The following is a 22,017-nucleotide window of genomic DNA, read 5'->3' on the forward strand; positions in this document are numbered from 1 at the left end:
TTCCACTTATAAGTGAGAAAACGCAGTGTCTGGTTTTCTGTTCCTGAGTTAGTTTGCTGAGGATAATGACTTCCAGCTTATCTATATCCCTGCAAAGGACATTATCTCATTCTTTTTATGGATTCATAGTATTCCATGGTATGTATGTATCATATTTTCTTTTTTCTTTTTTCTTTTTTTTTTGAGACGGACTCTCATTCTGTCACCCAGCTGGAGTACAGTGGCACGATCTCTGCTCACTGCAACCTCCGCCTCCCAGGTTCAAGCGATTCTTCTGCCTCGGCTTCCTGTGTAGCTGAGATTACAGGCATGTACCACCACGCCTGGCTAGTTTTTTGTATTTTTAGTAGAGACGGAGTTTCACTGTATTAGCCAGGATGGTCTCAATCTCCTGACCTCAGGTGATCCACCTGCCTCAGCCTCCCAAAGTGCTGGGATGAGCCACTGTGCCCGGCCAGTACCACATTTTCTTTAACCACATTTTCTTCTTCCATCATTAATGGAAATTTGGGTTGATTTCATGTCTTTGCTGTTGTGAATAGTGCTGCAATGAACATACACAAAATTAGCTGAATGATTCCAGTAAACATCATGTATTCATTTGCCAGCTACCATAATAAAATACCATAGATTGGGTGGCTTAACCAACAGAAATTTATTTTCCCGCAATTCTGGAGGCTGGAAATCCAAGATCAAGGTGTTGGCAGGGTTGGTTTCTTCTGAGACCTTGGCTTGCAAGATGGCCACCTTCTTGCTATATCCTCACAAGATCATTCCTCTGTGCACGTTTGTGTCCTAATTTTTTCTTCTTATAAGGACACCGGTCATTTTGGATTAGGGGTCATTCATATGACTTCATTTTCACCTTAACTGCTTCTTTAAAAGCCCTATCTGGAAATGAAGTCACATTCTGAAGTTACTGGGGTTTAGAATTTCAACAAATGAATTTTGGGAGGACTTGCCAGCGTCATATGTGGAGCATTCAACTGGAGAAACTGCCCTAATTTCTCATTTGAAGGTCTAAACACCTCTTTTATCAAAATAAACCAGATTCTATTAAGAAGGCTGAATGTGCATCTGGCTCAATCAACAGGAGTCTGGCTGCTTCAAATGCTTGATTTGTTTTTCATTCTCAGAGAATGAAAACAATGTTGAGATACTGAGTATGTTCTATACAAAGTCTTCATGTCACAATGAATAAGAAAAGTACTTTTTTTTTTGAGACAGGATCTTGCTCTGTAGCTCAGGCTGCAGTTTTCGGAGTGCACTGGCATGACATAACTTGCTGTAACTTCCATTTCTTGGGCTCAAGTAATCCTCCCACCTCAGCCTCCTGAGTAGCTGGGACTACAGACATGTGCTACCACTCCAGGCTAATTATTTTATTGTATTTTTAGTAAAGATGGGGTCTTGCTATGTTGCCCAGGCTGGAATCAAACTCCTGGGCTTAAGCAATCTTCCTGCCTCAGCCTTCCAAAGTGTTGGGATTATAGGCTTGTGCCTATAATTAGTGGCTTGTCCACCGCACCCAGTCAAGAAAATACTTTCTAATACTGAATGCAGCTAAAGAATGCATGGTAAACCATTATTGTCCAATCAGGATCACTACCATCCAAGCGGGACACTCAATCTTTGAGATTCTGAGTGGTGCTATAATACTTGTTGCCTTGGTATCTGAGTGAGCACTTAGTCTAACAATTATCTGGAGGGGTATATTAGGGTTCTCCGGAAAGACAGAACCAATAGAATGGATAAATAGATAGAAAGATAGATTGATTGATAGATATGTGAGGGGATTTTGTTAGGGGAATTGTCTCATGCAATTATGAAGGCTGAGAAGTTCCACAGCAGGCCATCTGCAAGCTGGAGACCCTGGGATGCTGACAGCATGGCTTACTCCAAGTCCAAAAGCCTCAGAACCAGTGGTATAATTCTCAGTCCAATGCTGAAGGCCTGAGAAGCTAGGGAGTGAGGGCACACTGCTAGTGCAAGTGGTGGAGTCCAAAGACCAGAGAGCCTTGAGTTGCGACATCTAAGTACAAGAGAGGAAGAGTGTATCTCAGCTCCAGGAGGTAGAGCAACACATTCACCTTTTCTCTGTTTTTGTTATCTTCAGTCCTGGCCTTTGGATGGTACCCACCCACATGGAGGGCAGATCTTCCCCACCTAGTCCACTCACACTCACGTGTTAATCTCTTCTGGAAACACTTACAGACACACCCAAAGATAATACTTTACCAGGTTTTTAGGTATTCTTTAATCCAGTCAAGATGACACCTAAAATTAACCATCACAAGGGTATATTCAATCTGAATGGCCAAAATTATCTGATAGAACCTTCATATACTTGTACTCAACAGATGTACTCTTGGGATTAAATGAGTTTATGCTCAAGAAATGATATTAGCCAGGCATAGGGGTGCATGCCGTTGTCCTAGCTACCCTGGAGGCTAGGGCAGGAGGAGTATTGCTTGAGCCTGGCAGCTTGAGGCTGCAGTGAGCTGCGATGGTGCCACTGCAATCCAGCCTGGGTGACTGCGCAAGACCCCACCGCAAAGAGAGAGAGGCAGAGAGAGAGAGAGAAGAAATGGTATCTGTTATTTTACATTAAAAGTTCTGGAATAGGGGAGTGCTATGGTCTGAACGTATCCCTCCAAAGTTCATGTTGGAACTTATGACCCAATGTGGTAGTATTAAGAGGTGGGGCTTTCACAAGATGACTAGGCTATTAGAGACCCACCCTTATGATGAATGAATGAATGTCCTTATCAAAGAGATTCCATTTCCACTATGCTGAGGGCAGAAAACAAACAAACAAACAAGCAAACACAAACGAGGTTCCACACAGCACTCATCCTTTTTGCCCTTCCACCCTTCTGCCATGTGAGGACAAAGCAACAAGGCTCCATTTTGGAAGCAGAGAGCAGCCCTGACCAAATCTGAATCTGTTGGTGCCTTGATATTGAACTTCCTAGCCTCTAGAACTGTGAGAAATATTTCTGTTCTTTTTTTTTTTTTTTTTTTGAGATGAAGTCTCGCTCTTTTTGCCCAGGCTGGAGTGCAATGGTGTGATGTTGGCTCACTGCAACCTCCGCCTCCTGCGTTCAAGGGACTCTTCTGCCTCAGCCTCCCGAGTAGCTGGGATTACATGCACATGCCACCACGCCTGGGCAATTTTTGTACTTTTAGCAGAGATGGGGCCTCACGACGTTGGCCAGGCTGGTCTCAAACTCCTGACTTCAGGCGATCCGCCCGCCTCAGCCTCCCAAAGTGCTGGGGTTGCAGCCGGGAGCCACGGCGCCCAGCTGAAATGTTTCTGTTCCTTGTAAATTATCCAGTCTCAGTATTTTGTTATAGCAGCACAAACAAGTTAAGTAAGCTGTAATATCAGGCTGTCTTCTAATTCCCTATGCTCTGCTGCACAAATTGTATTTCCAGAAGTTCCCATAGGAAGGTCTCAGGAAATGAAATGGATATGAGCTAACCTCATGTCAGGGGGTCAGTCTATGGAGGATCATAATCATACTACATGGTCCACCCTTGCTATAATCTATTCTTTTTTTTTTTTTTTTTTTTTTTGAGACAGAGTTGCTCTGTTTCCCAGGCTGGAATGCAATGGTGCGATCTCGGCTCATTGCAACCTCTGCCTCCTGGGTTCAAGAGATTATCCTATCTCAGCCTCCTGAGTAGCTTGGATTACAGGCACCTGCCACCACACCTGGCTAATTTTTGTATTTTTAATATAGACGGTGTTTCACCATGTTGGTCAGGCTGATCTCAAACTCCTGATCTCAAGCAATCCACCTTCCTCGGCCTCCCAAAGTGCTAGGATTAGAGGCGTGAGCCACCGCGCCCAATCTTATAGTCTATTCTTAAGGCCCTCATATATTCCCAAGTACTAGACAGGAGGCAGCCACATTATCTTAAGTTCTAGGTATCCTCAGCACCGAATACAGGAGCTAGCCCATATAAAATGGGGTTTTCTCGAGATGGGATTTCACTGTCACCCAGGTTGGAGTGTAGTGGTACGATCTTGGCTCACTGCAACCTCTGCCTCCCAGGTTCAAAAGATCCTTCCACCTCAGACTCCCGAGTAGCGGGGACCACAGGCACACACCACCATGCCTGGCTAGTTTTTTGGATTTTTGGTAGAGACTGATTTTCGCCCTGTTGCCCAGGCTGGTCTTGAACTCCTGAGCTCAGGCAATTTACCTGCCTTGGCCTCCCAAAGTGTTGGGATTACAGGCGTGAGCCACTGCACCCAGCTGTTTTCTGTTTTCTGGCTTTTATTGAGACAGTCTCACTCTGTTGCCCAGGCTGGAATGCAATGGCACAATCTTGGGTCACTGCAACCTCTGCCTCCTGGGTTCAAGCAATTTTTCTGTCTCAGCCTCCAGAGTAGCTGGGATTACAGGTGCCCGCCACCACACCCAGCTAATTTTTGTATTTTTAGTGGAGATGGGGTTTCACCATGTTGGCCAAACTGGTCTTCAACTCTTGACCTCAGGTGATCCCCACACCTTAGCCTCCCAAAGTGCTGGGATTATAGGCATGAGCCACCGAGCCCGGCCTTGTTTTCTGTGTGTGTGTGTGTGTGTGTGTGTGTGTGTGTGTGTGTTTTAAGAGATTGGGTCTTGCTCTGTCGCCTAGGCTGGAGTGCAGTGGCACAATCAGCTCACTGCAGCCTTGAACTCCTGGGCCCAAGAATTCCTCCCACCACAGCCTTCTGAGTAGCCAGGACTATAGGTGAGCACTGGTTAAATTTTTAAATTTTTTGTAGAGACAGAGTCTTGTTATGTAGTACAGGCTGGTCTCAAACTCCTAGCCTCAAGTGGTCCTCCAGCCTCAGGCTCCCAAAGTTTGGGAATTATAGGCATGAGCCACTGCATCTGACCATATAAAATGTTAACAAACTGGCCAGGCGTGGTGGCTAATGCCTGTAATCCCGGTACTTTGGGAGGCTGAGGCAGGCAGATCACCTGAGGTCAGGAGTTCAAGACCAGCCTGGCCAACGTGGTGAAACCCCATCTCTACTAAAAATACAAAAATTAGCCGGGCGTGGTGGCACGTGCGTTTAATTCCAGCTACTTGGGAGGCTGAGGCAGGAGAATCGCTTGAACCTGGGAGGCAGAGGTTGCAGTCAGCTGAGATCACGACACTGCACTCCAGCCTGGGCGACAGAGTGAGACTCCTTCTCAAAAACAAACAAACAAACAAAAAAATTAGTAAACCTTTGTCTATCTGGCTAACGGCTAATAAGCCTGTATATATTTGTTATTGTGTAAATGAGCAAACCAGCACACCTTCCTACCCTGACCCATCTTTCTACTTCCCATAGGTTATTATCCACTCTGTAGACAGGAACCTAACTGCATAGCCTGGGCTCCTTACTCCATGAGCAGGAAGATTTGACAGGCAATAACAATGACATGTATATCAGATTTCATCTCTGTCTTGATGCATTTTGGTCCTGTCAGGGAATTGAGTGGAAACACTTCTCTATCCCTCAACTAAAACATTGGTGGAGCTGACCTACGAGAAAGAAAGAAGCAAGTGGAGCTTATGGGTCTTCGCCCAGGAGTAAAATGATAAAAATATAGAGCCATCTCTTCAAACCATCAAATAGCCCATTGACTAGAATAAAGCTGTGCATTTACTTGTTGGGACCATGGAAGTCGGAGCCTCCAGAAGTCTGACAGATGCAGGATCCACTGGGCGCTGGCACATCACAGCCACCTACCTCTGACACCTTCATAATTATCACAGGGGTGACAAGCTGCTTTTCCATATTCTGCAGTTTACTTCCAGACAGACTAAAGGGTCTATGTCTTTGTCTCACATTTCTTTGGATTGGAAGGAGATTCATTGAAGAAAACATCCAATAATATTCCGAGGGCAACAGCTTTGTTCTCTAGCCTGCTGAAGTCTTGCCTCTTCATGTTCTATTAAATTTTGCTTGTGTCTAAAAGTAAGTCACCTCACCTTTTGTTCTTCCTCTTTCTCTTCTTGAAATAATCTCTCTGTAGCCACGCAGCCCTCTTAGGTGCCTGGACCAACACCTTTCTGCAGTAACCCAAGGGTTGACGACTCCTCATGCTGATGTTCTGCTATCTCCAGTGCAGTGCATGAATCCAAATCCAAATTCAGCTCAGCCTGTAAGATCTCCCTTTGCTTGGCCAATTTCTCTTCAGTTTCAAGACACAAGATGGCCAGTTAGATATGAAATTTTACAGATGATGAAAATGTGTCTTTGCCAGGCATGGTGGCTCATGCCTGTGATCCGAGCACTTTAGGAGGCCAAGGCAGGTGGATCACCTGAGCTCAGGAGTTTGACACCTGCCTGGGCAACAAAATGAGAACCCGTCTCTATAAAAATTTGAAAAGCAAAGCAAAGAAAATATATCTCTAACAATGACTTTATGTCAGATGCCGAATCTGGGCTATTTCGCTCAGAACCCTGTTGGATACATACCATTAGTAATAGTAGTAGGAGCAGGATTAATCTAGTTTCCTCATACTGATCTGAATTTTGGGTCAAGTCAGCCGTCCTTTCTGGCATTTAGAAATTGTTGGGTTTTCCCTGACTCTGTTTCCTAAGACGGTTATCCTTTCTGCCCAAGCCTCAGACCTTCTTTCTGTCTCTTTTCTGCTTCTGGATGATTCCCTGGGAGTGTATTTGACCTCACTCTATTTCTTTCATATTTAGATTCTTCCCTCTCAAATCCATATTGCCCAGATGCCGTAAGTGCAATCTGCCCATCTGCCAAAGAGATGGGGTGTCTCTAACATGAATGTCAATACCAAGAAACCTACTGTGTGTACCATACTCCCCCTGCTTACTTCCTAACTGCCTACCATCTGGACACCCCTTCCTTGGGTCTTCATATACATGACTCCCCTACCTTAGGTAGCCACCACCTCCCCTTTTCCCTTGCATGGCTACTCTTACCAATGAGATGAGGTCTCTCTCCAGCCAAACTCAACTTATAAAAAACTCATCAATTAGTACCATGCCACCATGCCACTTCAAATATTTTGTTTGGAGACGGACTTTTGCAGTAGCATAATCATAGCTCACTGCAACCTCTGCCTCCCGGATTCTGGTGATTTTCCTGCCTCAACCTCCCCAGTAGCTGGGATTATAGGCGTGTACCACCATACCCAGCTAATTTTTGTGTTTTTTGGTAACGACAATGTTTCACCATGTTGGCCAAGCTGGTCTCAAACTCCTGGCCTCAAGTGATCCTGCTGCCTCAGCCTCCCAAAATGCTGGGATTATAAGCATGAGCCATTTATTTTTCTTTTTTTGAGATAGCTCACTCTGTTACCCAGGCTAGAGTGTAGCAGCATGATCGAAACTCACTGCAACCTTGAACTCCTGGATTCAAGTGATCCCCATGCCTCAGCCTCCTGAGTAGCTGGGACTATGGGTGCACGCCGACATGCTCAGCTCAGTCAAAAGTTTTTTCATAGAGACGGGCGGTCTTGCTATGCTGCCCAGCCTGGTCTCGAACTCCCAGACTCAATTGATCCTCTTGCCTTGGCTTCCCAAAATGCTAGGATTACAGGTGTGAGCTACTGTGCCTGGCCTTTGATTTTTAGACAGGGTCTTGCTCTGTTGCCAAGGCTAGAGTGCACTGGTATGATCACAGCTCACTGCAGCCTTGTCCTGAGTTTAAGTGATCCTCCTTCTTCAGTCTCCCAAGTTACTAGGACTACAGGTGTGTGCCACCACATCCAGCTACTTTATGAATATTTCGATCCCAAAGTCTGAAAAAAGTTTTCCAGATTCATCTCTCAAATGAGATCTCCAGGTCAAATAATGTCCCTACTGTCAGGAATCCTGCTTCAGAAGCAAGATGCAGCATTTTTCTTTCTTTACTTGCAGCAGGCAGCTAATAACCATTATCCTGTGCTGGACCATCCATGTTCTACACATTCTAATGTGTGCTTTACATAAGAAATTAGCTCAAGTGAACCTCACTGTGATATTCCAAGGTACGTATTATTAATCTCTCTTTTTTTTTTTTTGAGGTGGGGTCTCACTGTGTCGCCAAGGCTGGAGTACAATGGCTCATGCCTGTAATCCCAGCACTTTGGGAGGCTGAGTTGGGAATATCCCTTGAACCCAGGACTTCAAGACTAGTCTGTACAACATAGGAAGGATCCCCATCTCTAGAAAAAATAAAAACATAGCCATGCATGGTGGCGTGTGCCTGTGGTCCCAGCTACTTGGGAGGCTGAGAAAGGAGGATCACTTGAGCCTGGGAGGTTGAGGCTGCAGTGAGCCGTGATCATGCCACTACACTCCAGCCTGGGTGACAGAGTGGGACCCTATCTCTAAAAAGAGAGAAAGAGGGAGAGCTTTTAAAATACGGCAAAATGTGCCCACAAGCTGAGGGGCCTATTTCTTTTTTTTTAAATAGAGACAGAGTCTTGCTCTGTTGCCCAGGCTGGAGTAGAGTGGCGTGATCTTGGCTCACTGCAACCTCTGCCTCCCGGGTTTAAGCGATTTTCCTGTCTCAGCCTCCTGAGTAGTTGGAAATACAGGCACCTGCCACCACACCCGGCTAATTTTTGTATTTTTAGTAGAGACAGGGTTTCACCACGTTGGCCAGGCTGGTCTTGAACTCCTGACCTCAGGTGATTCACCTGCCTCGGCTTCCCAAAGTGCTGGGATTACAGGTGTGAGCCACTGCGCCCAACCAGTTTGTTTCTTATAGAGCTTAGGGTAGGAGGCTTGAAGATGGCAACAGAAGAAAAAAGGTTGAAGGGCCCAGCTGATGTGTGTCACAAGATAGGAAATTGCTGACAGTCTGCAATGCCAGCACCATCATGGGTAGTTATCACCAAGACAGAGGCCTCAGAACAGGCAGGACGGGGTGTGCTGGCACTCACAGCTACATGCAGATAGAGCCTGCCCCTGGGCCTTGGTGTGTGACCTTATTCCCAGGTGCTTCTTTGAAAAGCTGTACAGTGAGGGAGGTGACACAGCCTAAGGGCAGGACACACTAGCATGGGAGCAGTGGCAGGCAAGTGGGCTGACTGCCCAGGGATTGTAGAGTCCACCTGCACAGTATGACATCTCCCATCCTTTTGGACAGATTGTTCTATAGGGTGGCCTCCACCTACTCCCAACTCCCAAATCTGACATTCATTCATCTACTTCCCCTAAGTGCTCCCTAGCACCTGCCCTGAGTTTGTTCACTATTGGAACCCCAAATCCAGGGCATCTCACTGGCTGAGATTCAGCTTACTACCTCATTGATGGGGAGACTCTTACGTTGAAGAAGTAATTTTCTGATAGGACCACAAGATGAAGTCTTATTTTTAATGTGGGTACAAATACTAAATAAATATGATCTTAGTGTTTTGCCAAAAGGAATTTAAATGTTTTAAACGGGTCACAATTAAATTCAAAAAGGGGCTGGACCTGATGGGATGGGTTGGTGAGGCCCAGAGGCTCCACCTCAAGTGCAGTACTGGACATCCCCTCCCAGTACTGGGGGTCTGACTTGTACATAGTCAAGCCCAATACTGGCACAGCCACAGGCCGGGGATGGAGGCTTATGAGTGCACTGGAAATTAGGGAGGACTGAGTCCAGGGTCTCAGGGGGTTTAGTAGTGAGGGCTCCTGTGAAGAACCCTTCACTCAGTGGTGTTCATTACTGGCCCCTTCCTTAGTATGTTCCAGCCCTGAGGATGCACCTTGCATGCTCTGACCCTTTGAATACCAAAGAAATAAGCAAGGAGATAACTGATGCCTCAAAGAGATTAATGGTGCCATGATATCTGGGGGCCGGGACCTTGTCCAGCCTAAAGGTGTAAGTACCATGGATGAGCAGTGTCTTAACCAGCAACTGGAGATTTCCTGAGGTTTAACGGGGAAAGGAGATTCATATACTAGAAGACACCAGATGCTTCACATCGCTTCTCTTTATTTTCAACAGTCTCTTTACAATAGTTTCTTTACAACAGTCTACATAGGGATTAACTTCTACATGTACTTCCCAAGCCAGAATCCCCCTTTAGAAATTCAGATTCTATTTCTAACTGTATAGGATGCATCTCCCAAAAGATCCCGTTAACTCAACATCTGCCTACCCCCAACTTCCCCTTTTTTCCCTCACTCACACTGAACATTTGTCTGAAACTGTGGCTGCTTTTACGCTTCAAGATGCATGCACATCCTGGGCTTCAGTGTCCAAGTATGCAGAATGAAGCATTTGATATGTGCACCCAGCTAGTTAGGCATGAAACAGGGGCACAGGATGGGCTCTGGGTCATAGAAGGTTCTGTCCCCACAGTGAGGACAGGGATTGGCACTAAGCCAGACCATGCTGGGCCGCCCCAATTCGCACAGCAACTCCCTGAGCCTGGCATGCAGATAGGCAAGTCTCCCCAGGTGGAGGGTACCATGGACGTCCTCGTAACTCTCCAGGGGGACAGGATACAGCACGTGGGTCAGATTGCTCAGCCCGATGAGGTGGTGCAGGAGGTTCTCCAGGACAGATATGGAGATGGGATTCCCGCAGAAGCTTAAGGTCGTAAGCTGGGAGCAGTGGCTCAGGGAAGGCAGGAGGACAAGGAGCTGATCATCCATGATCCCACACTCATCAAAGTCCAGGTCCTGGAGGGTGGCAGAGGCTCTCTCCAGCAGAGCTTGGAGGGGCTCAGGACTTACATCGGTCAGCATGACCCCACTTAGACTCAGGACACTCAGCTGACTGACGTTGGGGCTCTGGGACAGATGCATCACATCGCCTTCCGAAAGCCGGCAGTTAGTTACTGAGAGGGTTTCCAAGGGATTCATCACGTGCCTGCAAACAGACAAAGCAGTTAGCGCTGGGGAATGGTGGTAGTGGGGTGGGGAGACTGGAGAGAGGCCCATTTCACTGAAACCCAAAGTCTTCCTGATGATGGTTAACCCCCAGGATGCCATGTTGTAAAGGAGCATTCAAGGGAGTACAAGTTCAGGTGCAGTCCTTTCTCCATTATTTGCTGCATAAGTGGGTCAAGTAAACAAAGATCTCAAACACTCTCTTGGCTGACCTGTGAGGCAGGGTCCAACACAGACCTCTTAGGTGGTGTGAGCATGAACTGAATTGAGAGAGCCTGATTTGATGTCTCAAGCAAGGAAGGGCATCAGTGAATTTTAGTATTTGAAGATACAACCGAAAATACTTTTTCAACTCAGGCTTCCTCTGCCACTGCCTGGGCCCCAGTCACCTGTATCTCTGTGCCTGATGAAGCTACTGGGGAGTAGTCATAGAGGACAAACTTGGGCAGGGTCACCAACATCCAAAGGGGGTTCCCAGGCTGCAGGGCTACCTTAGATCACCGCATCATCAGCAAACCACCTATCAATTTTTGCAATTCCTCACTCTTGTTCCTTCTCCCACATCTCCAGAATCCTGCATTTCCCACCTATTACCTTGAACTCTAAATCACACTTCACAGACAGGAAATTTGAGTCGGGTTTAGAGGGAACAGCTCATGTTGAGAAGCTGGTGAGTACACAGCTTACAATTTCAAATCTCACCTTTGACGGGCTTTCCCTTCTTCAATGCCCTCCTTGCTTATTTTCGGTCATCTTAGGCATCACTTCCTAAGAAAGAATGCCTAAAGGCACCCTCGCCAGACCCCAACCTCCCATTACAGAGTTTTCTAACAAGGAGTCACTGTTAATAGCATCTATCCTAATGTATATCTCTAACCCTAATGAGTAGTAGTTATGTGATATCATGCTTGGGGACAGAGTGGTGAACAAGACATGTTAACTGGTAGTGACTTGCTCACTCTTGCATTATCAGTGGCTGGCACATGCTAGATGTCCTTTATTGTTTACTACAATAAAGAAGGGCTTGCTCTGGTCTGCAGAGAAACCTCACCATCCCTTACCTGAGCAACTGATCCAGGCGGCCTCTAAGGAAAAATAAAGAGTCCACATAGAGAGCCTGGAGGCACTGCAGACTGAGGAACTGAGAGGTGAACTGGGCGATATACTCCTCTTCCTTCTCTGGGGAAATGGAGGAAGATGCATGGATGTGGGAGAGGAGGAGTCTACGCAGATTAATCATCTGGCCCAAGTAGGGAGAAAACTTTGCCAAGGTGGGTAGCTTCCAGGTACAAGTCACTTCCAAATCTTCAATAGAGTCCAGCTGTACCATTTTCAGGATCATCTTGATACTCTGCATGGGCATTGCAAAAATCTTCAGCTTCTTACAGCACAGGTGTAGCACATTTTTCTGTCGCTTCACTTTCTCCATGAGGTAAGAGAACAACTCATCACAGGCACCTTCCTTGAGGGACAGGTCTACGAGCACCTCTATTGGAGTGAAGGGCTGCTCTGCCTCTGTGCTCAAACCATCTACTTTTCGCTTCTTTCTCATGGGCTGAGCTGCTTCTGGCTCTGGAAATGAGTAGAGACTGGCCCTGTTTCCAGACCATACAGTCCAGAAGTCCTGATGAGAGTTCTTCCGTAAATCCAGCACTTCAAGTTTCCACCTCCTGTGGGGAAAAACACGTTAATAGCTGAGATGCTTTTTAAAATCAACTCAAGATAAGACCATGAGTCTCATAATGTGGGTAAGAACCAACCAGACAACTGCCTTAGATCTGCACTTTTACTCCATACATCAGAAAGGCATCAGTTGCTCCCTTTCCCACTAGGATCCTGGGGTCCTTCCTGGTCCCCACTTCCTGCCCCACCAGGAGGAAGCAGGTGCATGTTCCTTCAGACACCTGCATTTTAATCAGCGCCCCATGTCCAGAAGCCCATTCCAAGAGTGACCCCTGCAGTGGCCCCCAAGGCCTCCCTGAACTTCCTTGTTGGCACCATCAGAGCCTCCGGCCCAGCCTTAGGTGCTCCACGCCCCCTGACCCCGGCTGTATCCTGCTCAGGTTCCCAGGGCCCCACATGAAGCTGCTAGATCACCCTTACCTGGGGCGAACCTCCTGGGTAAGCAGCACATCAAGTCCATCAAGCACAGCCTTGAAGGTCTCCAGGTGAAGCTGTTGTCCCTTCATCAGCACTCCCAAAGGGAGGCAGGTGAAGGGCCAGGCCTGCACCATTGCCTTCAGGGTCTGGCTATGTCTCCCGTCAAAGGCTGCTGTGAAGAGTGGCGGGAAGAGCTCCCTGGGCAGCAACTCCAGGGCGGCGATGGCCAGGGCCTCATCCTTCAGCAGGCTCTGCCCCGCCAGCTCCACAAGTCTCCGTGGGCTTGTCCACACGCTCATGCTGATGTATCGGCTCTGAATGGAACCCTGAGGAAACATACAGGGAACAAAGCATCCCTTTCAACCCAAGCATAAGCAACTCTATCTTTTCCTCGCCCTTCTGAGGGACCAACTCAGGGCCAAAGTCACTGTGCTAGCAACAGCAGGGGAGTTCTCAGTTTATCCCGATTCCATTCTGCACTCGGTGGCCACAAAGCCACAGCTCTGCTGGCATCAGGATGAGCATCTCATCAAGTGTAGAGGAGGAAACAGGATGGCCACTGGCCCCATCCTGTATCTACCCACTACTCTATTTAATTCTAGTTCCCCTGGGAAGTGAGAACTAAGGAGCCTGAGAGCTGAGCCTACTCATTCCGGGAAAAAGCTTCTGATGATCACTCAAAGACAATTCAAACGGGAGTGTCACACAGCCCAGAACAGCATCCTTCTCTGCTCCAACAAGCCAGATGGGAAAGATTAGGGACACACACACAATGCACAGTGGGTGCCATTATATTTCACTAAAAAATTTTAAATGAGAAACTACAGAAGCAGCCCAACAGTATTACACAGCAATTGGAAGTAAAATTAAAACAAAACAAAAAAACCCATTCTGAGACATGTATTTTAAGTGTGTCTCTTTTACAATATAAGAGTTATTACTTTGACATGGAAATCAAGGGAGCAAACAATTCACAGTAAAACAAAGCCTGGTTCTTTTTCCCCAAAACATTAGTTTTAAAATGGAGAAATAAAAATTGTGTATATTTATGGTGTACAATATGATGCTTTGAAGTATGTATACATTGTAGAATGGAAGCCTTAAGCTAATTAACATATGTATAATCTCACATATGTGTGGTGAGAACACTTAAAATGTACTCTTAGCAATTTTCATGTATACAATACATTATTAACTACAGTTACCATCTTGTATACTAGATGTCTTGAAAAAGCCTCCACCCTCTAGCACAGTGGCTCATGTCTGTAATCCCAGCACTTTGGGAGGCCAAGGTGGGATAATGGCTTGAGCCCAGGAGTTCAAGACCAGCCTGGACAACACAACGAGACCTCATCTCTATTAAAAAAAAAAAAAAAAAGGAAAAAGAAAAAAGAAAACGTCTTTAATTCCAAAGTATCTGACAAAAAAAAAAAAAAGAAAAAAATCTATGGAATATTTTTTAACTTTTTAGTTGAAAAAAGCCTTACTAGTAAATCACTAAAAAGTTAAAGAATCATAAATGATGCAAATTATAATTGCTTGCCACATGCTATCCAAATTGTAATAAAGTAAAATTCCAACTAATTAGATATCTTTTATTTTCCAAAAAAGCTGTTTAAGAAATTATTTTTTAACATATACAAAATGGCAGAAATCAAAATGTTTGGGATTCAATATAAATAATAAATGTTCCAGGTAATGGCTATACTAATTACCATAATTCGATTACACACTGTATATGCATCAACTAAAATTTCACATGTACCCTACAAATATATACGATTATTGTGTATCCATTAAGAAATAATCCAATAACCAAAGAAAAATGTTTGGGATTAAGGCAAAACTACATTTAGAGGCAAAAGCAAAGCTTGTTCCTTTGTAAGGAAAGAAAAAGGAAAATCATCTAGGCAGCATTGGCCCTCATGGCCCATGGAGACCCTGGGCTGACAGTGGGAAGGTGGCAGTGGCCATAGCCTGAGGTTCCCGACTCACCAGACCCAGGTGTGGTGCAGAAGGCATCTGCCCAGACCTCTGAGAGGACCACAACATTGACTTCAAGGCCTCTGGGTCCCTCCTCCAGCACCTCAGAAGCTATTATTGGCCTTTCTGGGCATCCTTCCCCTTTCAACTCCACGCTGCCAATGGGAGAGCCAAATCTAATTACATTCCTGGATTTCCAGCCAGTCAATCCTGGTGGGGTTTTTTACTTACTTCAGGTTCAACTGATTGAATGGGATGTCCATTTATAAAACAGAAATAAAAAGTGAACAAAACCACCCAGAAAGTATAACTGTTGGGGGAATTTTTGGCCACATCAAAATTACCCAAATACTCCAGTTAAGATAGCTTTATGAAGAGCATCATGTCATTACCCCTCCCCACTCCCAAACAATCCCCAAGTATCAAATTGTCACTTACACTCCGTGTTCCTTAACACAGCAAATCACATGCCTATTCAGGGAGAAAGGGAGGTACAATAGAGGGGTGGCTGGTCTTCCAAACTTTGAAGGTCAAGGCTGTCCTGAAGGAAGCTGGGTCAAAATTACACTACAACTAGGAGTTAGTCAGAAGTAAGGCTGGGCATTTGTAACGGGACTGAGTGGATTACCACAAAGACAGATATTCTTTTGGGGGGTGGAATTGAAAGACTTTGGCCTGGATGGAGTAGAGAAATTAAAAAGGGGAATGGCTAAGGAAGACAAAAGATAGTTCCAGTAAAGCCAAGGTAATCACTGGGACAGGGAGGGAGTTCAATTCTCCTCCCTCCCTAGAGGGAAAGGGGATTTTCTGCCAGAAAGTCAGGATCCTCTTGGCAAACAGCCTTGACAAGATGAAACCTAGGAATGTGGGCTGGAGAGGTGGGATGGAGGGTAATGTTGGTGACCAAACCTAGGACAGCAACGTTTTCAAGTCTGAAAGATCCTGTGGTTTCTTAGGAATCTTGGAGCCAGGGAGAGAAATAAACAAGGGCCAAAAGCACACATCCCTGCCATTAAGGAAGTTCTCAGAAGACCTTCTCTTTATAGTTAGGTGTCCTCTTCCACACTGGGGCTGTTCACAAGCAGCAGGTCAGGCCTTTACCCCAAACATAATCTCCAATGGCCAGTCTCCAATGGCCAGTCCCTTCCTAAGTATTACTAATGTCTCCACATTTCAAGAAAACAGCTGGCTCTTTATTGACCCTAAGCTTCTCAGGCACAGAGATTCTGGTCAGCCAGATGCAATCAGGTCTATCAATTAAGACTCAATTTTTCCCTCTTTCCATGCTAGGCACGGTGCACAAATACATTTTCTCTCACAAAAATTGAAGTTACATTTGGCATTTAAGGATCTGCTTAGGGATGATTCTTATCCGGGGCCTGATCACCCATTGGTACTTTTGAAGTTTCGGAACCTCTCCACCCAAAGAATTCTCCAGGCCATTCTCTGCCTCATGCACTGTGACGTCCCCACAATGCTTATATTCTACTGGCAAGTGTCCAGCTGGAACGTCTTGGGGCCTGGCTTTGTTTGCTCTGGCCTGCCTAAGGAGGCTGTAATTCGTTGAAGGGTGTTTTCCATTTCAGTTCTCTCTCTGGAGACTATTTTCTCCTACTTTTCACCCTCAACACCAAACGGCCTTTGTGAAAATTGGGTTAAACTACAATTGGTTCTACATTTCCTTTAATTCCCAGGCAATCATCTTTACTCATCAGCCACGGAAGACTGAGATTAGTAATAAAGGTCACAGTCAATGTCCCTAATTATCAAGCACCTACTGGGCACAGCAAAGGCGGCAGCAGTTCTCATTCATTACCTCAAATAGCCTTCACAGAAAATCTAAAATTCACCATCATTTTCATTTTTAGTCTTGTAAGTCCTTGACTCTTTCTGGGGAAGAACCTGCTCAGCTCCAGGCAGGCAGGAATTGGTAGCTCTTACGTGAGGAGTTTAGATAGATCTTCATTTCCCTGCCTATCAAACAATCTAAGTGTTAGAAAGGGCTGATAAGCTTCACATAAACCATGGAAAAACAGGAAAACTGAGGAAGTCCAACAGTTAGGGAAGTTTCTATGGCATCCCCGCTTCCAGGAGATCCAAGGGAGGGGGAGGGACTGTGCTGAAGTGTGAGTTGTGCAATCTCTGAGCTGTGCAATCTCCCTGTGAGGCAGTGACACTCCTCCGTCCAGCTTCACACCACCAGTTTGCCAGTGGCACTAGAGGAAGCAGCACCAGGAACACATTTGCACAAAGGTGCTGTCCTTCCTCCCAGTGTAAGGGAGGAGTGAAAAGACTGGGGCCCAGCATGACTCCTAGGGTCCGGGCACGAATTGGGGAGGTATTTCTGCAAGTCCTGTCTACTGGTTCTTATGGTCCTTGTGGGCTGAGCAGGCCAGAGTGGCCTTTGAGCTCATCATGGGGGTGGTCTGCACCCTCCTCTCTAGTCATAGAATCCCAACGGGGACCCCCAAAGTATCTGCACCAGGTCCTTCAGGTCTTTTTTTTGGAGTGCAATGGCACAATCTTGGCTCACTGCTAATCTCCGCCTCCTGGGTTCAAACAATTCTCCTGCCTCAGCCTCCTGAGCAGCTGGGATTACAGGCATGCACCCCCACGCACGGCTATTTTTTTGTATTTTTAGTAGAGACAGGGTTTCGCCACGTTGGCCAGGCTGGTCTCTGACTCCTGAAGCTCAAGTGATCCACCCCTTTCAGCCTCCCAAAGCGCTGGGATTACAGGCGTGTGGATACTAACAGCGCCCAACACAGGCGAGCGGATACCAACAGCACCCGAGCACGACCCCACAGTCCAATGCACACGGTCATCTTTGAGCCTCTGGTTCCAGTACGAGTCTCCAGGCTTCAAGTCAGGTTTGCATGTCCTCCCTGATCTCCCCAGGAGGCACCCAACAATCTTGTTGTTCACTTCCCAGGACGAACACTTACCCCTAATGGCCCAAGCCCATGGGGCAGTGAGATCAAAGCCTCCCTGAACTCATGCTCTCTGACACCACTCGGAAGTGTGGGCTGTGGCATCTGATTACCCCGTGCAAATCGTGGCTTTGGCAATAAGGTCCCCAATACATTAGGATTTTTTGTGTCTGTGTTGTTTTTGAGAAGGAGTTTCACTCTAGTCGCCCAAGCTAGAGTGCACTGGTGCCATCCTGGCTCACTGCAACCTCCACCTCCTGGGTTCAAGCGATTCTCCTGCTCCTGTCTCAGCCTCCCGACTAGCTGGGAGTACAGGTGTGGGCCACCATGCCTGGCTAATTTTTTTCTATTTTTAGTAGAGACAGAATTTCACCATTTTGGCCAAGCTAGTCTCAAACTCCTGACCTCAGGTAATCCGCCTGCCTTGGCCTCCCATAGTACTGGGATTACAGGCATGAGCCACCATGCTAGGGTTCTTTTTTTTTTTTTTAGAGACGGAGTCTAGCTCTGTCGCCCAGGCTGGAGTGCAGTGCCATGATCTTGGCTCACTGCAACCTTCGCCTCCTGGGTTCAAGCGATTCTCCTGCTTCAGCCTCTTGAGCAGCTGGGACTACAGGCACATGCCACCACACCCCGCTAATTTTTTGTACTTTGGTAGAGACGGGATTTCACCGTGCTAGCCAGGAATGGTCTCAATTTCCTGATCTTGTGATCCGCCTGCCTTGGCCTCCCAAAGTGCTGGGATTACAGGCACGAGCCACCAGGGTTCTTAGACAAAGACAGCAGGAGGAGTGAAATGCTCTTTTGGGGAAATGACCGGAAACAATAAAAGCGGCTCCTGCCTCTTCCTCTACTGTGAGGGACCTCAGGATGCAGCTCCCATCTGGCTCGAGGGACAAGGACAGAGGGAACAGGGCTTCTCTGAGCACCTCAGACAGCTCAGGGGACCTTCTTACCCGCAAACGTCTTCGTTCCATTTTGAAGCGATTTAGGCTGGCCTCAGGACCTCCAACGTTTGAATTTCTAGGTCTCAGTCACTTGTTTCCACGCACGTCTGAGAGTAATAATCAAAATGCTCCAAAAAGAAGAACACATGTATAATATTTAGGAAGCAACGGTCTCCTGTAAAAACCTCCGCAAATACTGCTGAGGAAAGTGACAACTGGCGACTCAATCTCGCCCTTTCATTGCAAATCTCTAGCTCCAAACCCGAGCACCAGTGTCTCCTGGGCTGAACCAGGGCGCAGGAGGAACAACAGACCATGTGGTCGGTCACAAGTGACCCCTGTGGTCAAGGACCCTGACTACCGTCCTCTAACCACATTTCTGCCTCTGCTCCCACCTTCCTAGGACGCCTACGCCACTACCTGGGACGTCCCCAACCCCCAGCACCTTCAGAGGGGCCGAGTCCCAGAGCATCCATCGCATTACAAATGCGCACCCGCCCCGAGGAGCTCCAAACACGAGCATCGCGGCCTCGGTTCAAGGCTTCGTGACAGCCACAACTCCTCAACTGTGGCCAATTTTCCGGGGCATGCGGCCCCGGGTGACCCAAGTGGCGCATATTTTCTTTGGTCTTCAACCCATTTCTGGAGAGAAAACAGGGACCCGGGACAGGGGTGGTGCCGGGGCACAAGCCCAAGGTCACCCTGTGGGGAAGCGGAGGAATCACGGCTCGAACTTACGTTTTTCCTCAGAGAGTGCACCACGCCGCGAAGTCGCTGGAAAGAAAGAGAGCGAGGCGATGGCTCAGCTTCAAAGCCCTACTGCTGACTGTGGCCGGGGCAAGCAGCCTGGCCTGACCAATCCCGGTCGAACATCAAGATCAAATCTCGAAATCCGGTTTCGGAAAAAACTCAAAAATCGAAAAATCGCTTTTCCGGGCAGAAATTCAGGTCAGCGTCGAAATCACGGCAAAGTCAGAATCGAAAGAATTTCAGGAATGAAAACTCTCAAAATCGGCATTCAAATCGAAAAATAGAATCGGCATCTTTCGCTCACTTTAAAATCCCGTCAAAAAATCAGCTCGAGGAAATCCGGGGAAAAAATCGGCTCTCAAAAGTCCGGAAAAAGTCGGCACCATCGAAAAATTTCAAAATCCGAAAAATCGCTCTCAAAAGCGTCAAATCGGAAAAATCGTCTCGAAAAGAAACTCGGTCGAGATCAAAATAAATCTCGAAATCGAATCGGTAAAGAAAAGGGTCGATCAAAGGCACAAACATCCGAAGATCAGAAATCAAATCTCAAAAATCCGAGATCAAAGCTGGCCCTCAAATCAAAAGAAATCTCGATCCAGGCAAATCCGTCAAGAAAAATCAAAATCAAAAACGCGATAAATCCGGCGTCAAAATCAGGCAAATCAAAATCCGGCAGATCAAAGCATAATCAGCTCGAGATCAGACAGGCGCAATCGATCTCAAGACAAAGCGTCGAGATCGAAAAATCAGGATCAAAACACTCCGAAAAAAAAATCGAGAGACAAAGATCAAGGAATCAATCAAGACAAACCTTTTTTATCAAAAAACGAGACAAAGGAATGGAGGAGGGAAGAAATGCGGTCGAGGGGAGAGATAGGAGGAAGAATGGAGGGGGAAGGGAATGGAGATTAGGGATGGAGTGAGGCGGAGGTGGCATGCAGTGCCTGCAGCAGTAGGGTGGGGGCAGGGTGGAAAAAGGGGGTGCGGTGGGCAAATGGAGAGGCAGTGGGGAGGTGGGGGACTGGCTGCGAGTGTGGGATGGAGTATTCTGGGATAACGGAGACGGCCAAGTCTGGACTCTGTCCTGGGCCTGTGCTTCTGGCGACCTCCCTTTTCCTCATTTGGATGCGGGGTTTAGGGGCCGGTTCCAGGGTCCCGTGGGCTCAGGTCCTCGCCCCACCCCGCCCCGCTTGTCTAGAAAAGACGCCCCTGCCCTTGGCTGGGCAAATCTCTGGATTTACCTACTTCTGTAACCCCCTGGGCTGAAAAGACCCACTGCCCCCGGGATTCTATTAACTTACTCTCTGTCTGGAGTGCACGTTCCTCCCTGCTGCCGGGAGTCAGTTTTCCACAACTTTCTGAGGCCCGCGCATGCTCCCCTCGACTCCCCGTGTTTCCGCTCTCCACGGAAATCCACGCATTCACGCCCCTCCCCTCCCGCGAGCCTGCAGAGGAGTCATCCCTGCTTTCCCTACATGCAGGGCTGCTCCTTTTGTCGCCAGTCGCCAATACAGACCTGTTGACGGGTCACGCCTGGGAAGCGGGTGGGGTGTCCAGGAGCGGTGTGGAGGCGCGGCAGGCCCAGCTTTTGACTGCCGGGTAGCTGTGCCCTGAAGCCCCGCCGGAATCTCGCCTCCGGGACCAGCAGGGGGCACTGGAGTCAACAGGGACTGTTTGCAAAACCCACTTCTTCCCAGGCCCTCTAGGGGGACGGTCAAGCTTCTGCAGAGATGGGGAGGATCTTTCCTGGTGAGGGGAGAGGGAGGAGCTAGGAGTCAAGCGGAAGGACCCCCTGTTCAAGGCCATTCAAGGGACAGGACAGGCGAGGAATCTCTTTGGGTCTTTTGAATTATTTTCTCGGTCAGGCCTGGAAAGTACTCAGCCTCCACAAACTGTGTTTTCCTGAAAGGGGTCGGGGGCACCCCAAATCTCCTGCCACAGGCTATGATGGCCATGGTGGCTAAGAGCAACAGGCAGTGTGGTGAGGCTGGCTATCTTTTCGTGGCTCTGTCCTGCCGTTCCCCGAGGTATCGCCATGCCAGCGAACAGAGCTGCAGGTTCCCAGCTCAGGATCCAGTAGATGCCACCTTGAGACAAAACGTAGGTCCATACAAAGGAAGTCATTACATTGATCCAGATTCGACCTGGGATTGTCGCATAAAACAGGGCTGATAAAAACCGTCGTGTTTTTTTTCACCTTGAAAATACTCAGCCCTCCCTCTCTGCTTGAAGCATTCAGCAAAGGTTTGTCCTTGAGTGGCTGTGGATGCTCAAGGACTTACGATTTCTGACTTTATAAATAGGGTGAAAACAAAAAAACAAAACAAAAAGACCATTGTTTTAAAGTGGCCGTTGTAACTATCTCAAGAAAGCAAACAGACTGGTACTGAATGTTACACAGGCAGGCGGCTCCCTGGGAGGGTTGCCCAGGCCTCCTTTTCTGAGACCTGAGCAGGGAGCAGCCAGA

At 47.4% G+C, this 22,017-nt stretch overlaps 1 protein-coding gene and 2 gene segments (V, D, J or C); 2 read left to right on the top strand and 1 right to left on the bottom strand.

Annotated features, from left to right (window-relative positions):
* LOC103888259 overlaps positions 1–22,017 on the top strand; it is a 641,220-nt gene that overhangs the window by 213,367 nt on the left and 405,836 nt on the right.
* LOC101024006 overlaps positions 1–22,017 on the top strand; it is a 644,330-nt gene that overhangs the window by 197,449 nt on the left and 424,864 nt on the right.
* Positions 9,919–21,664, bottom strand: LOC100998632 (melanoma antigen preferentially expressed in tumors). Of its 4 annotated transcripts, none has more exons than XM_031656074.1 (6): positions 21,067–21,664; positions 19,539–19,574; positions 18,810–18,907; positions 12,944–13,266; positions 11,902–12,510; positions 9,919–10,820 (listed from the first exon to the last, which is right to left on the bottom strand). In XM_031656074.1, the coding sequence occupies exons 3-6, from the start codon at positions 18,828–18,830 to the stop codon at positions 10,244–10,246; spliced, it is 1,530 nt and encodes a 509-aa protein (XP_031511934.1). In that variant the 5' UTR covers positions 18,831–18,907; positions 19,539–19,574; positions 21,067–21,664; the 3' UTR covers positions 9,919–10,243. The 4 variants fall into 4 exon arrangements, with proteins under 4 accessions (XP_031511934.1, XP_031511933.1, XP_031511932.1 ...); XM_031656073.1 differs by having other exon boundaries at positions 18,810–18,928; XM_031656072.1 differs by having other exon boundaries at positions 18,810–18,928; positions 20,852–21,136.

This window comes from Papio anubis, chromosome 16 (assembly GCF_008728515.1).
Source record: "Papio anubis isolate 15944 chromosome 16, Panubis1.0, whole genome shotgun sequence".
Classification (NCBI taxonomy): Eukaryota; Metazoa; Chordata; class Mammalia; order Primates; family Cercopithecidae; genus Papio; species Papio anubis.

Excerpts from the sequence above, each read along its gene's own strand:
- LOC100998632 (XM_031656074.1), bottom strand. The coding sequence starts at position 18,830 with ATGGAACGAAGACGTTTGCGG. Across the intron at positions 13,267-18,809 it reads TGGAACGAAGACGTTTGCGG|GGTTCCATTCAGAGCCGATA; the intron begins GTAAGAAGGTCC and ends ATGTTTCCTCAG. Across the intron at positions 10,821-11,901 it reads CGCCTGGATCAGTTGCTCAG|GCACGTGATGAATCCCTTGG; the intron begins GTAAGGGATGGT and ends GTCTGTTTGCAG.